This window comes from Cebus imitator, unplaced genomic scaffold (genome assembly GCF_001604975.1).
Source record: "Cebus imitator isolate Cc_AM_T3 unplaced genomic scaffold, Cebus_imitator-1.0 Scaffold74, whole genome shotgun sequence".
In the NCBI taxonomy this organism is placed as follows: domain Eukaryota; kingdom Metazoa; phylum Chordata; class Mammalia; order Primates; family Cebidae; genus Cebus; species Cebus imitator.
This window is the reverse complement of record NW_016107389.1, coordinates 262,037-281,565: the sequence shown is the minus strand read 5'-3', so window position 1 is coordinate 281,565 and position 19,529 is coordinate 262,037. Positions and strand designations below refer to the sequence as shown.

Genomic DNA, 19,529 nt, shown 5'->3' with positions numbered 1-19,529 from the left:
ATGCCCAGCTAATTCTTTGTATTTTTAGTAGAGACGGGGTTTCACCATGTTGACCAGGATGGTCTCGATCTCTTGACCTCGTGATCCACCCACCTCAGCCTCCCAAAGTGCTGGGTTACAGGCTTGAGCCACCGCGCCCGGCCTTATGTATGTATTTTTGAGACAGAGTCTCATTCTGTTTCCCAGGCTGGAGTGCAGTGGCCCGATCTTGGCTCACTGCAACCTCTGCCTCCTGGGTTCAAGCAATTCTCCTGTCAGCCTCCCATGTAGCTAGGATTACAGGTGTCTGGCACCACACTCGACTCATTTTTGTATTTTTATTTTATTTTATTTTATTTATTTTATTTTTTAAAGATGGGGTTTCACCATATTGGTCAGGCTGGTCTTGAACTCCTTACCTTGTGATCTGCCCACCTCAGCCTCCCAAAGTACTGGGATTACAGACATGAGCCACAGAGCCTGGCCCTAATTTTTGTATTTTTAGTAGAGATGGGGTTTCACCATGTTGACCAGGCTGGTCTCGAACTCCTGACCTCAAGTGATCCACCCACCTCGGCCTCCGAAAGTGCTACGATTACAGGTGTGAGCCACTGCACTCAGCCTATAATTGTTTAAAGTTTTTTTTGTTCTGTTAGATAATCAAGAAAATGTCTCGTAAATCCTGGCATTATCTATTACGTGTAATTGAGGTGCATTTTTATTCAATACACAGTTAGGTAATTTAAATGGATCAAATATGTACAATATGTGACTTTAAAGTAATTGTACCCAGTCATTTTCTGAAAAGAATTGACCTGGTCAGAAGTCAAACAGGTTTTGAAATGTTATAAGGCCAGATCCTTTTGTTTCTTGGGTTGTTTGTTTGTTTGTTTTGAGACAGAATCTTGGTCTGTCGCCCACGCTGGAGTGCAGTGGTACTATCTTGGCTTACTGCAACCTCTGCCTCCCAGGTTCAAGTGATTCTTGTGCTTCAGCCTCCTGAGTAGTGGGATCACAGGCATGTGCCACCTCGCCCAGCTGATTTTTTGTATTTTTAGTAGAGACGGGGTTTTGTCATGTTGGCCAGGCTGGTCTCAAACTCCTGACCTCAAGTGATCCACCCGCCTCAGCCTCCCAAAGTTCTGGGATTACAGACATGAGCCACTGTAACCAGTCTTTTTTTTTTTTTTTAATATAAGAGAAAGATTAATGAAATGTATTGCCTTCCTTAGTCTGAAAGTCTTTATATATTTGTAAGAATTAGTTGAGATGTTAAGATAAATTTAAAATTCAAGGAAAATCAAGAATGTATTTTAATTGAGCCAGTTTCAATGGATCTCTTAAATATATCTATCGAATAAATTAAGTTTATAAATATAATTTAAAAATTGGGAAAGATAAAATATTACAATAAAATTAAATAAGAAAAGAATTAAGCTATGTAGCATAGTGCTATTGTGCATGCAGTAAATATCAGTAAATATTTGGGGAGTGAATGAATGAATGACTCTGAACTGATACATAATTTGAACAGGAGTTTTGGAGCTGGAGGTACCTGGGTTCCAATCCCAACTGTCCCCTTGCCTTCTAAGAAATTTTCACAAGTGATTTAGCCTTTCTCAGCCCCAAGTTCCTCATATGTAGAATTTGGATAATGATAACATCTCATGGTATTGTGAGAATTAAATAAGATAAGGAGCCTGGCACAGAGTAGACATTAAATAAAATATTGTTTTCCTAACCCACATGAAAATTGCCATATTTGGTAGGTTAAAGTTGTTGAAAGTTAATATGACAAGCCAGTATTAATCATTACATCACATAAAATGATTCCATTTTGTCACCAAAAAAAAGATAAGAGCCCAATCTGAGGGTTTGGAAAAGTTTCCTAAGGGAAATGACACTAGAGCTGGAACTTAAAAAATAAGTTAGAGTTGGCCAGTTAAAAAGAGATGAGAAAGTCATTTCCAGTAATAGAGCTGTGCCCTCACATCATTTACTTTAGGGTAAACAAGGATGAAAGAGGCTATTTCAAGTAGTGTTGTAGGGGTATACTGGGCTTTATTGGCTTGGCTATTATAAACTCTTGGGAACACTATATTCAGAGTTCTAGTCTACTGGCCTAGCACCATACATCCTTATCAATGAAAAGTGATTCAGCATAACACTCCAAAATGTGCATATTTAATAATAAATTTTACACATGTACTGTAAGTCCACATATTAAAAATTAGAAAAGACAGGTTTTTTATTTTTGAAGTAAAAATAAGTAAAAATAGAAGTTCTGATACTTTTTTCTGAATCACAGTTAATGATCTTGCTTGATGTTCCACATGTCTGTAACATACTTTGGAGACCCCTGGCCTGGGAAAAAATCCATGAGTATGGACAGGGGTTTTCCTAATGCTTTCTAACCATGTTTCCTGAGAGTTTAGAGTTTTAGAGTTTTACATATAAATATGTATGTATATATACATGTTATATATGTATATATATGTATTATATATTCAGTACCTGCATAGTCTCAGAAGCCCCAATCTAGAAAATTAAAGTTACCATTGGCTCAAAGCGGATTATATCCCTAGGATCCCAGTTAAGGATCTGCTTTCTAGGAGAAGAGGCAAAACCACCTGAGGAAGACATACCTAGAACCTGGCCTGCAGTAGATTCCCACAGATAAAGCCTTTCTGAAGATGAGCTAATGAACCAAAACTACAAAACATAGAAAACTACAGGAATAAACAGCTATGAGTGAGAACACACAAAACAGCAGGATTAGATTCAAAGAACTGCAAGTAAAATAACAATTTAACAGAAACAAATTAAAAAATGTTTAGTCTAAGGCATAGGAAAAGATTAAAACTGTAAGAAAAATAGAACCTCCAGGTTTGAAAAGAAACCAAATATGAAATGAAAAATAGAGTCATTAAAATTAGCTCAGTGGATTGGTTAAGAAGCAGTTTAGAGACTTCCAAAGAGGATTTAATGCATGGTCCCTGGATCTGATGAACACTACTACTATTCTAGTTGTAGTCAAAATACAAATCAGACTGTGTCATGTACAATGAGATACACTATCTACCACCCACCTGCATAAGATCACTCGATGACCCCCAAATCTACAGAGAAAAGAAAAAAATCATTCACATGGTCCAAAGGCCCTGCCTCACCTCTCCAGCTTAGGTTTGCTCATTTTATTGCTTGGCATTATTTTTTTTGGCCTTCTGTAGGGTTCTTTAAGGTCATGCTTCTACCTTCCACAGGCCTTTGAACAAGCTGGAATATCCTACTCACATTATTCTCATTAGCTCATTCAGCTCCCAGCTCAAGGGTCACTTCCCCAGGGAAGCTCTTCTTCACCCCACAGGTTAATAGGGGTGCTTTGTTACTAATGATCATGGAAACTAGCTACTCCCCTTTAAGGTACTAATTCACTTTGTAATTTCACATTCATTGCTGTGATTCAGCATTCATCTTCCCCGCCCAATGGTAAACCCTGGAAAGGCAGGACTATATTTGTTGGGCTAACCATTGTGTCCCCAGTACAATGCTTGTACTTAGTAGGCTGAACAAATACTTTTATATGAATACCTTCCAGAAAAACACAGAATGTAAATTTTGATATTTAAATAGTTCCAAAGACTATTGATTTTCTAGTTTCTTTTGTTCCATGGTTAGTTTTGTCCTTTTAGCCACTTTATCAGAAATGATATTCCTTTTTTCAAATCTTCTTAAGCCAAATTTTATTATTTCTTTGTACAGATTCATTACTGTTTCAGATAGGCCCTTTTCAGCATTCAGCGTTTAGTGCAGGTCCTCAGATTTCTTGCAAGGTAGTCTGTAAAGCCCTATAAAACCATAGCAGATGTCTATTTGAATTCCTTGAGTCGTGCAGTTTTTACCAAGGCACAGCTAGACACATCTTGCAAATGATGTCACAAACAAAAAGTGGGATGCATGGTGCAGTGGGTTCTTCAGAGCACATCTGATTTTTATTTTTCAGGTGGTCACGATCCTTCTTAAATCTGTTTACTGGCTGGCTTTTTAAAAAGCATTCCTTTGCTAACCTGATTTTGTGAAATTTTGACCAAGTGCAGGGAAGTGGTAAGTAGAAGACTGAGGACTGCAGAGCCTCTGAGCTCGTAGGTTTGGGTCCCAGAGGACAGTGACACTGCAGCCCACTTACTGCAGTGAGGAGGTATTGATTTTTCTCCTTCTCTGTTTTTAGCTGTATCTCTGAAGTAGATATGGTATGAAGCAGCTTTCCTGGTAAAGAGAGGAAAAGCTGCGGTAGTGAACTTTGTCACCCCAACCGCCCAGATATTTCAAACCAAACTAGATGGAATGGAGGAAGGGCTGAAAGTGCTCTTGTAAACCTCTTGACTTAGTTCAGTACCTTGGCTTTCGTGACAAAAAGGTTCCCTACAGTTTATAACAACCCTCATAGACAATGGAAAGAAGAGAGAGAGAGAGAGAGAGAGAGAGAGAGAGAGAGAGAGAGTGTGTGTGTGTGTGTGTGTGTTGAAAAGGGAATAAAAGGATCAAATCAGTGAAAACAATACAGCCCTGTGCTATGATCTTAGAAGGTTAGCAAAGTGGTCTTGTCCAAGTTTTCAACAAGATGTTCCATTCCTGTTATAATTGGCTGCTGGGTAGGTTTGGACCTAACTAGAATGCCAGCGTTCGATTTCACCATGTTCTCAGTGGAGATGTGTCACCGTTTATGCTCGCCTTAGTGACAATTTTCTAAAATGGAAGCTCGTGGGAAATCATTACAGTGTTTATATGTCTCCCTCGTCGGATGGCGTTATCCTGTGATATTTTACCAGTGTTTTCCACTGCATGATGGCATCTTGCGAAGGTTAAGGCAGAACAAGTCCCTCTGTAATTTTGTGACTACATTTTACTTACTGAAGAAGAAAAGATAACTGACAATTAAGTATTTGGGATGTCACAGAAAGAACATGTGCAACTAATCAATGGTATCCTTTGGGAACATGATTTTATAAAGCTGATAAGGTAGAAAAATTGGGATTTTGTGATTTGTGTTACATGATGATAATTGCACCTTTTCAATAAAAAGAACATTTCTTCTGGAGTAAACATTGAGCTTGCAGGGGCTGCTGGTAGTAATGCAGCTGTTTTTCTGCCCCATTCAGGCAGCTTTTTGTAAATGCTTTCATAGACTATACATTTTTAAAATTCTTCATTTAAAGTGATATTTCTTCAGAAATATCTGGTCTGCTTTAGAGAAAGTCATTTATTCTTACAAGAGGGAGTGGTATTGTATAAAGAAAAGTAATTTTTTTTACAAAGCACACTGTATTGCCCAGTTTTACCATTTATGAGTTGGATGTAGTAATATCAGAGTAAGTCAAGTAGCCTATCACACACTTGTAACAGTTCTTTCACTTAACCTCATTCCCTACGTGCACCATAACAACAACCTAATTTTTAGTCTACCTATATTCCTAAGTGATAAATTGGATGGAAATTTCTTTAGTGCATTTCTCTGTTAATTCTGTAGCATCTCCAATCTGCAGGTGTATTAAAGACTCCAGGATATTCAGACGCTCTTCAGTGCCTAGTCTTCTCATACCTGTGTCACTTTTACTAGATTTATTGCACATGCTTCAATTAGAGAATGACTCCTTCCTTGCTGGTTTTGACCGTACTTTCTTCTTGTTCCAGCAGCTTTGAAAATGCTGGATAACCAGTGGCCACCCTCCTTAACAGAATGGTTAGTTAACTTAAAGATCGTTATCCCCTTTACTCTGCACTGCCTGGTTCCATTCTTGGTACCCACTATTGGATGACTTGGGTTTTTTGTTTTGTTTTGTTTTGTTTTGTTTTTCTTAAAGATGGGGTTTTACCATGATGGCCAGGCTGTTCTTGAGCTCCTGACCTCAGGTGATCCACCCACCTCGGCCTCCCAAAGTGCTGGGATTACAGGCGTGAGCCACCGCGCCCCACTGGATGACTTGTTTTTATGGAAACTATTTTGAAATCTTTTAGCTATTTTCATCACTTGCCTCTAACTCTTCCTAGGTTTATTCGTATTTATCTTTTGTGATGGGGCAGGAGTGCTTGATAATATTACATTAAGTGGAGTGAAAGAACTGTTCAGTTCATTTGACACCTTGTAGAAGGAGCACTTTCTTGCAGACCTACCACTTGAAACTCATGACTCTCGTTCATAAACAGTTACTCACTGTCTTGCATCTGGGTAATTAATTCTGCCTCTCACAGTATTTCACTCCGTATATATAGCTGTAAAATTTATTGGGATTTATTTCTAGCTTTTTCTCCAAACTTGTCACATTCATTTTGAATTCTTGATGTTTTACTGCATAAATTAGTTGACAGGCCATGTGTGCCAAGTTGCATCCAGGAATGGGATGAGCAGTGTCAGAACTCTACCACCAGAGTCACTGGGTTATTAAGTAGACAGCGCTGGGCCTGATCCCATCGCTGCCCTGCAGTTCAGAGTGCCCTCTTATAACAGGGGCAGCATGGCGGTGCTTCATCAGCTGTACTCTAACCCAGCAATGATAGAGTTGAAATTCATACTTCCCTTCATGTTTTGTTAATGTTGGGAAACTTCCACACTACTGACTGCTGCATTTTAGAATAATATATAGAAGACACAGAAATCATGAATATGAATTACTCTCTAGGATCGGTGCAGCAGTAGATTTTGGTCTATTAGAAAGAATCCTTTACCACAGTAGCCTCAATGCCAGACAAATGTTTTCAACTCAGCCCAGAGCTGAAGGCATTAATGAATTCTAATAGCAAGGCATCATACCCTCCAATGGGGTTCTAATTGACAAAGAGATAGAAAACTGAAAGAAGAAGGCCAGTGTGTCCTTTGGGGAGCTGGCACACAGCACCAGCCAACAGTGTTTCGGGCTCTGGGCCAAAGAAAAGTGGGCCCTACAGTGCTATTGCCCTGTCTAAGCTAGAAGCAGATGTTCTTGGCTGGGGCTGTCAAGGGTCTGCAAGCCCCCTGCCACTAAAAGCACAATTATAGATGTATGTGTGTTTTCCAGCAAGCAGGTTATTCAGCTTTTGTTTGATACTCAAAAGGATCCCTGAAATATAGAGGGCTAAGAAGCTCTGTTTGCTTGATGAACAATAATCCAAACTTCAAACTGGATAAAATAGGTTGTTGGGAATTCATGCAACAACGATACTCAGGGAAAAGAGAATTAGCATGTATCCATTGCTAACTGTGTATCAGAGACTCTTGGAAACATTTAATCCTCACAATAACCTTTTAAGATAGAAAGAGAAAGGATTCGAACTCAAGTCTTCCCTGGAAGCCCATGTACTTGCTACACTATACTGCCTCTCTAAAGAATGAAAGAGATTAACCATTGGAGATTAATAAAAAAGATAAGCACTCTAAAACAATATGGAGATAGGATTTGATGTTCAAAAATGTGATTTTTTAAAACTTAGGAGCTTATTGTTTGCAAAGTTGAGTGATTTAAACCAAACTGACATCCTTATTCTATAGGATGACCCAGGGTGCACCTTCAAGAAGGGGTAGTTCCTTCAGAGCAAAAGCTTTTCAAGAAGCTGAAGAAGTTGTCAGTGGAACAGTTGTGAGGTCCAGCCTTACTGCTCAGTTTCTCTTGAATAAGATCATGTGTCTGTGAATGAAAATATTTAATTCCTCTTTTGTATCTCTGTACCAACTGATGACAGTCATTTCATTGGTACATGTTAGATTATATAAATTCTACTATATTTTACTTTGTCTCTGAAGTATTAATTCTTTTCTCCCAGGCCTTTAAAACAGAATTTAGGAAATACCCCTGCCCACATAACTAAATGCTTAACTAACCCTCTATGCTGCCTTCTCTAAAACTGTAAATCCCAAAGTACATATTGGTCATTGTTTTATGGAAAATATTATTTGAGAATATTCAGTGACAATTTAGCAAAATAAATTACACACAGATTTCTGGAGTTTTCTTTATTGCTTTTTGCCAGTATATCTTACGTAAAGCAATGTGATCATCTGTTTGGAGAACTCTGTTTGGGGAGGCTGAGCAGGATTAATTCCCGTTCCTATGTTGCAGTGTAAACAGCTTTTTGCCTGTCTTTTGCCATTAATGATCATGCTGTAGATGTAGCCAGTGCATTGTAAGCCAATCTGTCAAGGCAAATAAACAATTCACCTTGTTAAAATTCCCTAAATCTTGCATTAATAAAACCTAAGTAACCCCCTGAACACTCAAGAGATGTCTTCCTCCATACTGCGGTGATGGATGACATGTCTAAAGATCCTGGAAATTAAGTAGTTCAGGTCATTAAAAGTGTCCCACACTTGTTATTGATTTAATTTATTTTAAAAAGGTGGGGGTGGAGATAAGAATGTTATACCCTCCCCTCTTTTTTTAAAATCTGAAAGCTACCACTTGTACAGATAATTAAAACTATTGCCTAGGGGAACAGGTCTGCATGTGTTACAACATTAAGTTTTATTATTCAAATAAGTATTGTATCATCCTCTTAAACAGATATCTAGAAAAAAAAGAACAATCATTGAAACTTGTATCACAACCACAATACCTTGGAGTTTTATGTGTGATGATTCCTAGAACTTTTTGAGTTCTAGGCACTGAAATAATGACCTCTGGGCACCCAAAAAAAAAATCCTCGAATAGGTAAAAACTGAGATGAAAGTGAAATGATTTAAGGAAATTTAACTGAAATAGTAATTAGATTGTGCCTCTGGACAGAAGGTTTTTTCTCTTTATTTTCTGAACTTTTCCTTTTTCTCTGGACCTGTAAGATTTATCATCATGTCCCAGTGTGTAATATAATAGATGCCCAGAAAATTATTATTTAATGAATAAAATATATCACCCAATTTTTTTCTTCCATCTTTTATTCCTTAAGCTTCCATGGGAAAAGTGAGCTGTGTAAAGAACAGTAGCAGCCCCCAGTGGAGGTGGCTCTCTAGATGATCCCTCTCCAGGGACTGAACACCAAGAGGGCTGTGCTCTAGTGTGGGACAGAAGGCAGCCTAGGAGGCCTGGCAGCCTGTGTAGTCACCTACCCCATTTGTATGACCTGAACTGGGTAACGGTATTACAAAACCTGATGATAAATTGGGGCAACTCAGTATGTGAACCAAGGCTAAAAACAAGATCTAGAACAATGTATCTACAAGGTACACATAATTTCACCTCACTTTTGTTACTTGTTATGTGTCTTATGCACCACCTTACACAGTATTCCTGATTAGTTGTGTGAATGATGTTTCACCATCAATTCTCACAGTTCTTTAAACAACGTGTACTTATTAGACAAAATTTACCCATGGTAGTTATGAAAAATGACCCTTAAGAATAGTAGTATTGAACTCAGAGATTATTATACAATCTTTGATGCTTTTCTCCTATGGTCTTTTGGAAAAGTGGGAGGGGGTGGTGGCAAACTTACATTCAGTTCACACACTCTGGTGGACTTTAAAAGTACATAGCTATGAAGATACATTCTTCTTTGTCAGATTTCTCTTGACAATGCGACATGGTTATGCCATTATGCCAGCTATGTAGCAAAGCTCACTAAATGGAAGAACTCTATAGATTTTTTTTCAGCGTGTACGCTGATTTACATTTAGCAGTAAATGTAAATGTTACTGACCCTTTAAGTGGAGCTGTCCAAATGGCAATAAATGTCCGTTGATTCTAATGCCGAAACAGGTGATAGTTGAGGGTCTTGACTAAATCTTCCAGTTAAAAAATGATTTATCGTATTTCCTGAATATTAGTGGTCTCCTGTAGGGAGAGACACACACACACACACACACACACACACACACACACATACATAATGTATATCAGACCACTTTATCACTCAGTAACAAAAATTTGATATACATATCTTAACAGTATTATTGATATTCCCAGGTTTCGAAATACTCTAGATTAGAATCTCCATGAAGGCAGGAACCATTTCTACCTGGCTCCCCACTGTCTTGTTCCCTAGACAGCATCTAGTGTATAGTAGGTGTTCTATAAATGCCCAATGAATGAAAGAACAGATAAACTGCAGCATTTGCCAGCACTGCCTAGCATGTGTGTCAGCTTGAATTTCTGGTGGGCAAAACAGAGACCACTCCTCATCTTGACTGTGAGGAATGTTGCTGGTAAGAACTTTGATGGACGGTTATGACTTTTTGAAATAGTTCATTTGATTGATCGCCTAGCAAACTTCACTTCAGTTTCTAATTCCGTTTTCTGCTTTCACAGGCTGTCATTTTAGAAAATGAAGAACTTCCCAAACTGTTTCTTGATTTCCTAAACGTGCGACACTTGCCATCTCTACCAAAGGCAGAAAGTTGTGGGTAAGAATCATGTTTGCATATTGGATGTGTATTTTAAATTACTCTTCAATGACCGATTGGTCTAACAAATAGCCCAGAGTGGTGCCGGAGTAGCCAGCCGGGCACGCCTACTCTTTTGGCTTGCTACAACACTCGCTCGCCCCCTGCTTGTGGTCAAAAGAATTCTTCTGAAGTCCTCATGCCCATCCTGTGGCCAGATGGCCATGGTTTAGTAACCCATGTTTAGACTCAAGGAATCAATCTTTTCGGTTACACTGTTACATAGAATGATGTTAGTTGATGGGAATTATGAATCTAGATAACTTGTTGTGGACTCATTTATTAGTGAAAACTCAAGCAAAGTCCATATTCTGGTGGTACACATATTCATATATTTATATATTTTTTGAGGGGATGGGGAGTGATGCAGTCTCGCTCTGTCGCCCAGGCTGGAGTGCAGTGGCACTGTCTGGGCTCACTGCAACTTCTGCCTCCCAGGTTCAAGCAATTCTCCTGCCTTAGCCTTCCGAGTAGCTGGGATTACAGGTGCACACCACCATACCTGGCTTTTTTTTATTTTTTTTATTTTTTTTTTTATTTTTAATAGAGATGGGGTTTCACCATGTTGGTCAGGCGGGTCTTAAACTCCTAACCTTGTGATCTGCCCGCCTCAGCCTCCCAAAGTGCTGGGATTACAGGCGTGAGCCACCGTACTCAGCCCATAGTCATATAATTTTAAAGCTATCAATGACCTCAGAGATGATTTGATCCAACCCCTCTTATTTTGTAGTTGAGCAAACAGAGACACAGGAATTTAGTGTCTTTCCCAAGATGTCTTTTCTTGTAGCTGGCAGAACCCAGGCCTTCCAAGGTGAGCCCTCTTCCCCTGCTGTCCAGCTGCCTCTCTCAGGAACTTCCAATGGCAGGACCGCAAATTCTAATTCTGATCTGGCAAGGACCCAGAGGGTTGATATCATCAGCAATTGGGAAAAGCTCTCCTGAAGAATTAACTCCGAAGCAAGTCGTTTGCCCAGCTATAGCCACATGACATGGGCTGAGCTAGCTTAAGAAGGCCTTCAGGAACATCCGTGGCATACTGTATCCATTTACAGGGAAAGAAATCATTACAAACTCTCTGAAAATCCAAGCAAGAGACAGATTTACCCATTTTCTCACTGCTTCCAGACCTGCCTGAAAGAAACACACTAACTACAAGAAGATCAAGCAGACCACACCCAAAGTCATGTTAAACCCCAGCCGTCTGCTGGATGATGGGGCTGCAGACACTTGTCACAGCTCCTCATGGGCACTGTTTATCAGGGCCATTTCCACTTATTGCAGAGCAAAAATTGTACACTACACTTGGCAAATAATAAGTTGTCAGTGTGTTCTGTTCCAACTTGTATGTGTTTATAGGGAGGTTAGGCTTTATATATGTTTATGTATTTTTCAGAACAGATGTTAGCAATAGCAGTGAGTGAAATGTTTTCTCCATTATACAAGCCCAGAAGTAGTAATAAAACCTGAGGATTTTTAAGTAATCTTCAGGAAAATTGAAATCAAAGAATATTTCAGTCTTCAGATTCCTTAGGATGGTGCATAGCCATGCTATGGCTCAGTGGAAACTCACAACTCTTTTTAAAAATATTTCCCAATTCAGTGGTCTAATAACATTGGGTATTTTTTCCTTTGTTGGCGTTAACATTGACTCAACGTACGTGGTTTTTCTCTTTTTTCCCCCCTTTCTCAAAACTTGTAGATCTTTTGATGAAACAGAGTCTGAAGAGTCAAGGTAAGGGCTATTCTTCATCAGCCGGGAATAGGATTATGATCTTGCTAAATGTTTGATCACCATGATGTGTTTCAAGTTTTGTTTTTCTTAAAAACCTTTGTTTGGAAATTGGTTTAAGATGATAAATATTTGATAGGGAATTATAGGAGTAACCAGTTAGAATTAAGAGTGAAGGAATAAGAGCCCTACATTGTTTCATGCAAGTAATAAGAATGTTTTATCAACAATCATAATATAAGCTTTTTAGGAAAGCACGTTTCAGCAATGATTTATTGTATAGATTGTATATCTGCTTCAAATTCCGCAAGGAAATGTTTAGAAGATGAGAGCAGTGCTCATTTGTTCCCTCTCGCTCTGTGCACTATTATTCACCCACACTGTTAGAACATAAACCTTGAGACGTCCCCGCACAGCAGTTTGATCCCCTCAAAGCTAGTTTGTAGTGTTTTCTGTTTACCATCGTCCCCTGATGCTGACATGCCTGTTCTTGACCTTTCCAGCAAACTGTCCCACCAGCCTGTGCTGCTGTTCCTCAGGGATCCATACGTCTTGCCTGCAGCCAGCGGTAATCAAACCTGTCATCTGCTAACAGCTCTTTACTGATCTGACCCTGCACCACATAAACCACGTTTTTAATACAGGTCTAACAGAGTGACATTGGTCCAGGGCTTAATAATCTGCCAATAAACCAGTGCTCTTGTTGTAAGAGACATTTAGAATTTTAATTGGGGCCAGCCTTTCAGGAGGAAATGTAATTTTTCTTTCTCTCTTACCGGACTATTTTGAATTAGAGTAATAAGGAAGAAAGGTATTTATGGTCCTTAATTTTTCTGGTCATGTCATTTTGGCCTCTGCCTTTTTTTTTTGCCCAGATGCCAGGGTTCAAATTCAAGGCTCTAGTCTTTTATAAAAATGCCTCTTCCCAAATACCGTGTATATATACATTGCAGGCATATCTCCATTTCTATTTAGATTACAGCCTCTTTGATGACCAACTATATATTTTTAAAAGTTGCATATTTTAAATACAATTAATTGATTTAAGTATAATTGTAATCAATATATTTGACTGAGTCTTCTTTATGCAAAGAAATTTAAATTGATCAGAGTCCCTCTTAAAGTGTTCTCTTATGCATCTCTTTATGAGCTCATGTGCATACATTATCTCATTTAATTTTCTTAACAACCTTGTGAACTAAGCAGGGCAGATATTATAATTGGCTGAATGAGAAAACTGGGGTCCAGGAAAGTTCCAGACTTGTCCACTCTCAGATGGCTGATGGGTGGATCTCTTTTTGCCTATCTGTGCTCATTGAATATAGTGAATCTTGTTTCTGAGAGTCACTAAATAGTAATAGAAAAATGATCCATTGAAACCCTTCCTATTTCTGACAATAAAACCTTATCATGAACAGGAAAAAGGGAGCTGCTCTCTATAGCAAGGATGCACGTACTCAGATTACCCACTTAGCTGTCAATTTAAAGAAAGGTGGCCAGGACGCAGCTCTGCTCCTCCCTAGAATGGGTAGAGGGACCCTTCCTAGAACCCTGATCACAGTGAGCTGCCTTTGCTGTATAAGAATATGTCCTCATATTCTTTTTCCTGTAAGATCCTTGCAGTGAAGAATACTGCCTCTCCATAGCATTTGCTGCTTACGTTTAACAAATACACCTATTATTTTAGTTGATGTTACGTTAAAATATCATATTTAATAAATATTCATAATGCAACCTAATATAGATTAAATAGTTTTATAAATTATTCTTATGATCTTTGAAAAATGGCTCCACAGCACTTTTTCCGTGTATTCTTTATGCTCAGATATGTCATGCATCTGATTGAAATTCCTGCAGAAGTGTAGAGAGTGAAATGGTTACTTTGGACTAGAATAGCCAGGATACTTGATGGAAGAGGAAAGATATTTTATGACCTTTAAATCTAGTTCATCCAGGTTATTGAGCAGTGCCTATCATGCGCTATATGCCTGGCTTGACAGTGAAGAACAGGAAGAACTTTCTGGGAATGAACATCAGGAGTAAATGTCTTGAGTTAGAAAGAGTAAAACATATATATTATTGGTAGCATGGCAATATGGATGAAGACTTGCAAAATAAGGGATCTCCTGTTTGAGAATAAATGGATCACGGGTTTAATGGATGGGATGGGAGATATGGGAGGACCAGTCACCAGATCTGCTTTCTGAGAGTTTTGACCCATCCAGTTTCATGAATCAGATTCTTGTTATCTTAGAAGTATTATACTAATGATATATTCTTGCAAATCTTTAGCATTTAATTTAAAGAGAAACTTTACTTGCATTACGTTTTTGTTGTTATGCCTCTTAGCAAGAAATTAAGGTTATTATTACAGAGGAATTGCATTTGGAAATCTCATCACAGATGTACTGAACCTCCTTACAAAGTCAGAGGAGTATCTGTTTTTAAAGATCTGACAAGCAATATCTTCTTATAAAATACTAATAATCAAATATCCCTTAGCTTTTAACATCAGAAGTCAGGTGAGTACATTCTTAACAGATTGAAAAGTATTTGCTTTTTGGTCTTTGTTTTGATTTTTCTGGAAAATTCAAAACAACTCTTGTCAATGTCCCCAGTGACTTCAGTGTGGCTAAATAAAGCCCATGGATATTTTCAGTCCTCATCTTCCTTGGCCTCTCATGCACTTTAGACTTGTTGATCCGTTTCTCCTCCTTCAAACGCTATCTCCCCTTGGCTTTCCCACTTCCTTGCACTCGTTGGCAGCTGACTGGAATGCTGTCACAGACCCTCTCTTCTCACTACACTTTCTTTCAAATAATCTCCTTGTGCAGGACCTGCCTCCCGCGTGTATCCACCTGAGTCACAATATTGTATTTCCATCTCAACCCTCTCCTGGGAGCTCTAGACTTTTAACTGTTGTTTGCCTACAAGGTCCTAGTCTGCCCCACACTCATGTTCCTGCTGGACTTCCTCATACACTCTTCCCTAGCCACACTGGGTTCTTTCTGGGCCTCAGTTGTGCTGTTTCCTCCACCTTGAGCCTTCTTTTCTCTATCCATAGGTGACTGTCTCTCATCTTCCAGGGCTCACATTGAATGTCACAGCTTCAGAAAACCTCTGCCAATTCTCCCTCTCCACAAGCCCCTCCACTCATTCACAGTAAATGTTCGTTAAATAAGCAAAAACCCAAGAAAAATAACAACAAAACCTGCCCTAAGTCACCTTCCTTCTCATCACCTGTCAATGAGAACCAAAGGCAAGGACAGTCTTCTGAATAATGCTGGCAATAAATGGACATTGTAGTAAATCATGCATATCACAAAGCCAAAAATCCACCAGTTTAAAGTAGAGTGGAACAGATGAGAAAACAAACTGACACCCTGATTATCTTATTTCTGATTACTAGTTGGTGGACCTTGCTGTAAAACACCTCCATCCCATTAACTTTTTGTCAGAGAACCCTATTTGCTTCCTTCATAGTAATGGTCACAAATGATCTTATCTTTGTTCTTTGTTCTCTGTCTTCTAAATCCCCAGCATCTAGCATATGCTTAGCTCTTGGTGGACATACACACAGGGCCTTAGCTCTTGTGGTTCCCTCTGCTGGGAATGCCCTTCTCCCGGACACCCTCCCAGCGGGCTGCTTTGTCCCTTCCTGCAAGTCGTCGCCCAAATGGCACCTCACTTCCCTGTCCCTGGGCCCTCTCCAGCCCATGCCCTGCTGTGTTTTTCTCCTTGCCCTGTTCTTGTCACTGCTTGACATATTACCAGCACAGTAGAGTTACCCACAGTATTGATGTTATTTTCCTTTATGTCTTTTTTGCTTCACTTATTTAGTTGAATCCTTTTAAGCAAAATATACTTAAGATGTCATTTCACTGACCTTCAAATTGACTTTTATATTGTAGGTGGCAAAGAGTAAAGGCACGTCTGCTACCTTCATGTGGTATGTCCTATTTGGGTATCTTTTAGAAAATTAATCTACAGCTCTATTCATGACAATTGATTTTGATACCCTTATATGTGGGAGAAATACATTTAGAACTAAAATTAACTTAGTTAAATTATTGCTTTGTATTGGGCTCTAAGTATACATTTATAAGGCCTATCGCAAGCTTTCAAAGATATATTTCATGAAAAACTTACTTCATGTTGGGGAAAGGCATCCACTAAAAACTTAAGTGTCATCAACCAAAAATAACTGGATACGCATGTATTAGAGATTTTCTAAGACACATTTTGTGTGTTCATTTGCTTGTCTCCCCAATTTTTATAACAGCCTAGAAGGCAGATACTATTATAAAATCCATTTCACAGTTGAGAAAAGAGAGGCACACAGATGTTCAATAACTCGCCTAAGGTAACACAGCTATTAAGTGGCCAATCCAGGACACAGAAGCCTCTCAGTAAACATTAGTTGAGGTAAACTTGTCACCATATTCTGTCATTTACTTGACTTCCCCTTTGGCAAGTCTCACGGGTGCCTCAAACACAAGTTCCAAACCAAGTTGATGATCTTCTATTTTACTCCCATTCTGGGTCGTCTCCCACCGCCCTCTGGTAACGCTAGCCAGAAACTCAAGAGGCCTTGATTTCACCCCTTTCCTCACTAGCCACATCTAACCTGTCACTTGGTCGCGTCCTTCATTTCTCCAGAATTCCTCCATGGTTCTCCATCCTCAGCCTCTTTTGGGCTGCCATCATCTCCCTCTTGAACTGCTGCTGTAGTCTCTAAACTGATCCCCGTGTCTTGAACTTGCTCCGTTCCATTCTCTAGGTGGCAGCCAGAATCATCTTTTTCAAAACACAATTCGACACTGTTCCACTCTACTTAAACTCCGTCATTGTCTTTCCCATTGAGTTTCAGATAAAGCCAGAATTCTGTCCATTCTTCCCAGGTGTGATTCGGCACCCCGTGCCATCCAGCCTCCTCATGGCCGCTTCTCTCACTATGTTTGCCTTCGTTTAGGTCTCTGAACCGTCCAGGCTCCCTCTGGCCACAGACTTTCCACCTAGCTAGCTCCCTCTGCCTACCCCTAGCCTCTGAGAGCTTTTCTGCCTCCTCTGATGAGGCTCAATCCCCTAGTAAGTAATTTTATTTACACAGTAGACACTCAATAGAGGTTAGATGCACTTTTTTTCTTTAAAATATTGGACCACTTTAATTTTCTTACATAATAACTATATTTATTTATAGTGCCCAGCTTGAACATAGTTCCTGGATCTCATTGTATACAGATGAAAGTTTAAAAATTAAACTTCTGAACCATGAGATAGATTGGTTCCCATTCAAGTAATCCATTCACATTTTACCTACTTTACTGACTGGAATGTGGTACAGTATACTCTGCACCCCTGACCTTCCTTTCCATCTGTCTCCTGTAATAATGTAGCTGTGGGCCAGGCGCGGTGGCTTACGCCTGTAATCCCAGCACTTTGGGAGGCTGAGCTGGGTGGATCATGAGGTCAGGAGTTCAAGACCAGCCTGGCCAACTACTGAAACCTCATCTCTACTAAAAATACAAAAATTAGCTGGGCGTGGTAGTCGCAGCTTCTCGGGAGGCTGAGGCAGGAGAATCACTTGAACCCAGGAGGTGAGGTTGCAGTGAGCCAAGATTGCGCCACTGCACTCCAGCTTGGGCAACAGAGTGAGACTTCATCTCAAAATATCAAAATAATAATAATAATGTAGCTGTGTTTTCAAGTGTGGCAGGATGGCTTCTGTTGGAAATTTGCCCTTTTAAGTTAGGAAGACAGGCCCCCATCTTACTGCTCTCTAGAAGCTAGTCTAATAGAACAAGTAGACTCAAGACAACTTGAACTAAATGTGCTATAAACCACAATGGAAAAACTGCAGTGAGGTATTCCCAGTAGAAATCTTGGAATTCCTTCAAGTATATTGAGATTTTGTTAGAAATTGAATTGCCAGTGTAATCCATCTTCCTTGTGAGAAAACATTCAGATAAAGAGCTGAGGCCTAGCAGCATTAACCATTAGAATATCCCTTAAATCAATAAGCTACAAATCTGGCTGCACATTCCTGCCGCGCCTGGTGGTGTGCTCAAGTGGCTTTAGACTGAAGCAGCATGACTGATAGCACATCCTAAACCAGGCAGACGCTGGCAATGCAGATTCCTGTGTTGACCCGGGGCCTTGCCTTGTTACATTCTACAGAATGCAATTATGTTTTATTGTTACACATAAGAAAAGCAGTTTTTCTTTCTGTTTTTCAGATTTTCCAAATGTGATTATTGAAGGAGTCCTCCATGGGATATTTTACCCTCATCTACAGCCCAGGTAGAAATCCTACATGGCTAAAAGAAGCAGAAGCAAGTTTCAAAGTCACAGTCACGGAAATCAATACCTACCAAATTAACCTAAACTCTGTGATATATAACAGCTCTAGCTAGTGGCAAAATTCACAGTCCCAGCTTAATTCAGGGCAGGGACGTTTCCATTAGAATGGTGCTTTTAAAAATAGAAACTGAACTAGGGTGGTGGTCAGGCTAAGGCCAAGTGTTTAAGAAGTAGACTGTAGCTGCCAGCTTAGAAACCCGTGGAAAGGAGGCCACGGGAGATTCCTGGGAGCACTGGGTGTAGCAAAACAAAGCCACTCTCTAAGTCACACCATTTGCTAATTGAAAAACGTGTCCTGAATCATACTGAGACTGATCAACTTTGGTAGCTTTTTTGTTCAGATCTTATGACATACTACTCTTCTCACCGGGAGATTTTCTCAGCCAGTGATAGTACATTCTGAAATGCTGGCATCAGGAGACAGTCACAGACACACACTGCTAAATGTGAAGAAGGAAGTAAACTGGAAATTAAGTTATACTGATAATATTATGGCATTTTTAAGATCATGGCATTTTAATTTACATTAGAGTGGGTTGCATCATACTCAGGGGTTAGCTTCCAAGGTCAGCACATAGGTAAAATGGGCTATTAGGATGATCCTTGAAAGCCCTTTAGAAAGGTGCCATGTTGGAAATCTGTACATCTACCACAAGTAGCTTTTCCTCCCAGGTTGGAAAAAAAAAAGAGTGTTTCTTTGTTTGAAGACCAAGTGAAGTTGCTGGTGTTTATTTAGGGGCCATTTTGCATAAAAAGCACATACCTTTAAACACTAGAATCATACTCAGTGCTGCAAGATGCTTGCCCTGTGAGTGGCAGATGTGAACTGACGAGGAGTGAAGCACCAGCGGGCGGACAGCACCCACCTGTGTTTACTCGGGGGACCACATTCATCATAGGTGGGACCACCACAGGACTTCCGGTTACTTTGCTATGACTTCCTTTTCACTGACCTCATGTGTTAATGTAAGTTAAATGTGTTTATGATATAACTCCACTCTACATCATGCTTTGAGTAATAAAGGATAAAAGCATATATACTACCTACATGTATGT

General features: G+C 39.5%; 2 protein-coding genes across 4 annotated transcripts in view; one reads left to right on the top strand and one right to left on the bottom strand.

Moving 5' to 3' along the window:
- The window catches only part of SNX24 (sorting nexin 24), a 165,565-nt gene extending 146,337 nt beyond the window's left edge, over window positions 1-19,228 (top strand). For 2 of the 3 annotated variants that reach the window (XM_017531847.2, XM_037739724.1), the window contains 4 exons: window positions 10,251-10,345; window positions 12,084-12,116; window positions 12,617-12,681; window positions 18,350-19,220. In XM_017531847.2, coding sequence (XP_017387336.1) covers window positions 10,251-10,345; window positions 12,084-12,116; window positions 12,617-12,681; window positions 18,350-18,417 — 261 coding nt within the window. In that variant the 3' untranslated portion in view covers window positions 18,418-19,220. Of the gene's footprint in view, window positions 1-10,250; window positions 10,346-12,083; window positions 12,117-12,616; window positions 12,682-18,349 lie in introns of all 3 variants that reach the window. The other variant, XM_017531845.2, reaches the window with a different exon arrangement.
- The window catches only part of PPIC (peptidylprolyl isomerase C), a 36,031-nt gene continuing 26,285 nt past the window's right edge, over window positions 9,784-19,529 (bottom strand). The window contains exon 6 of the mRNA XM_037739723.1: window positions 9,784-9,825. The gene's annotated coding sequence lies outside the window, so the exon portion shown is untranslated. The remainder of the gene's footprint in view (window positions 9,826-19,529) is intronic.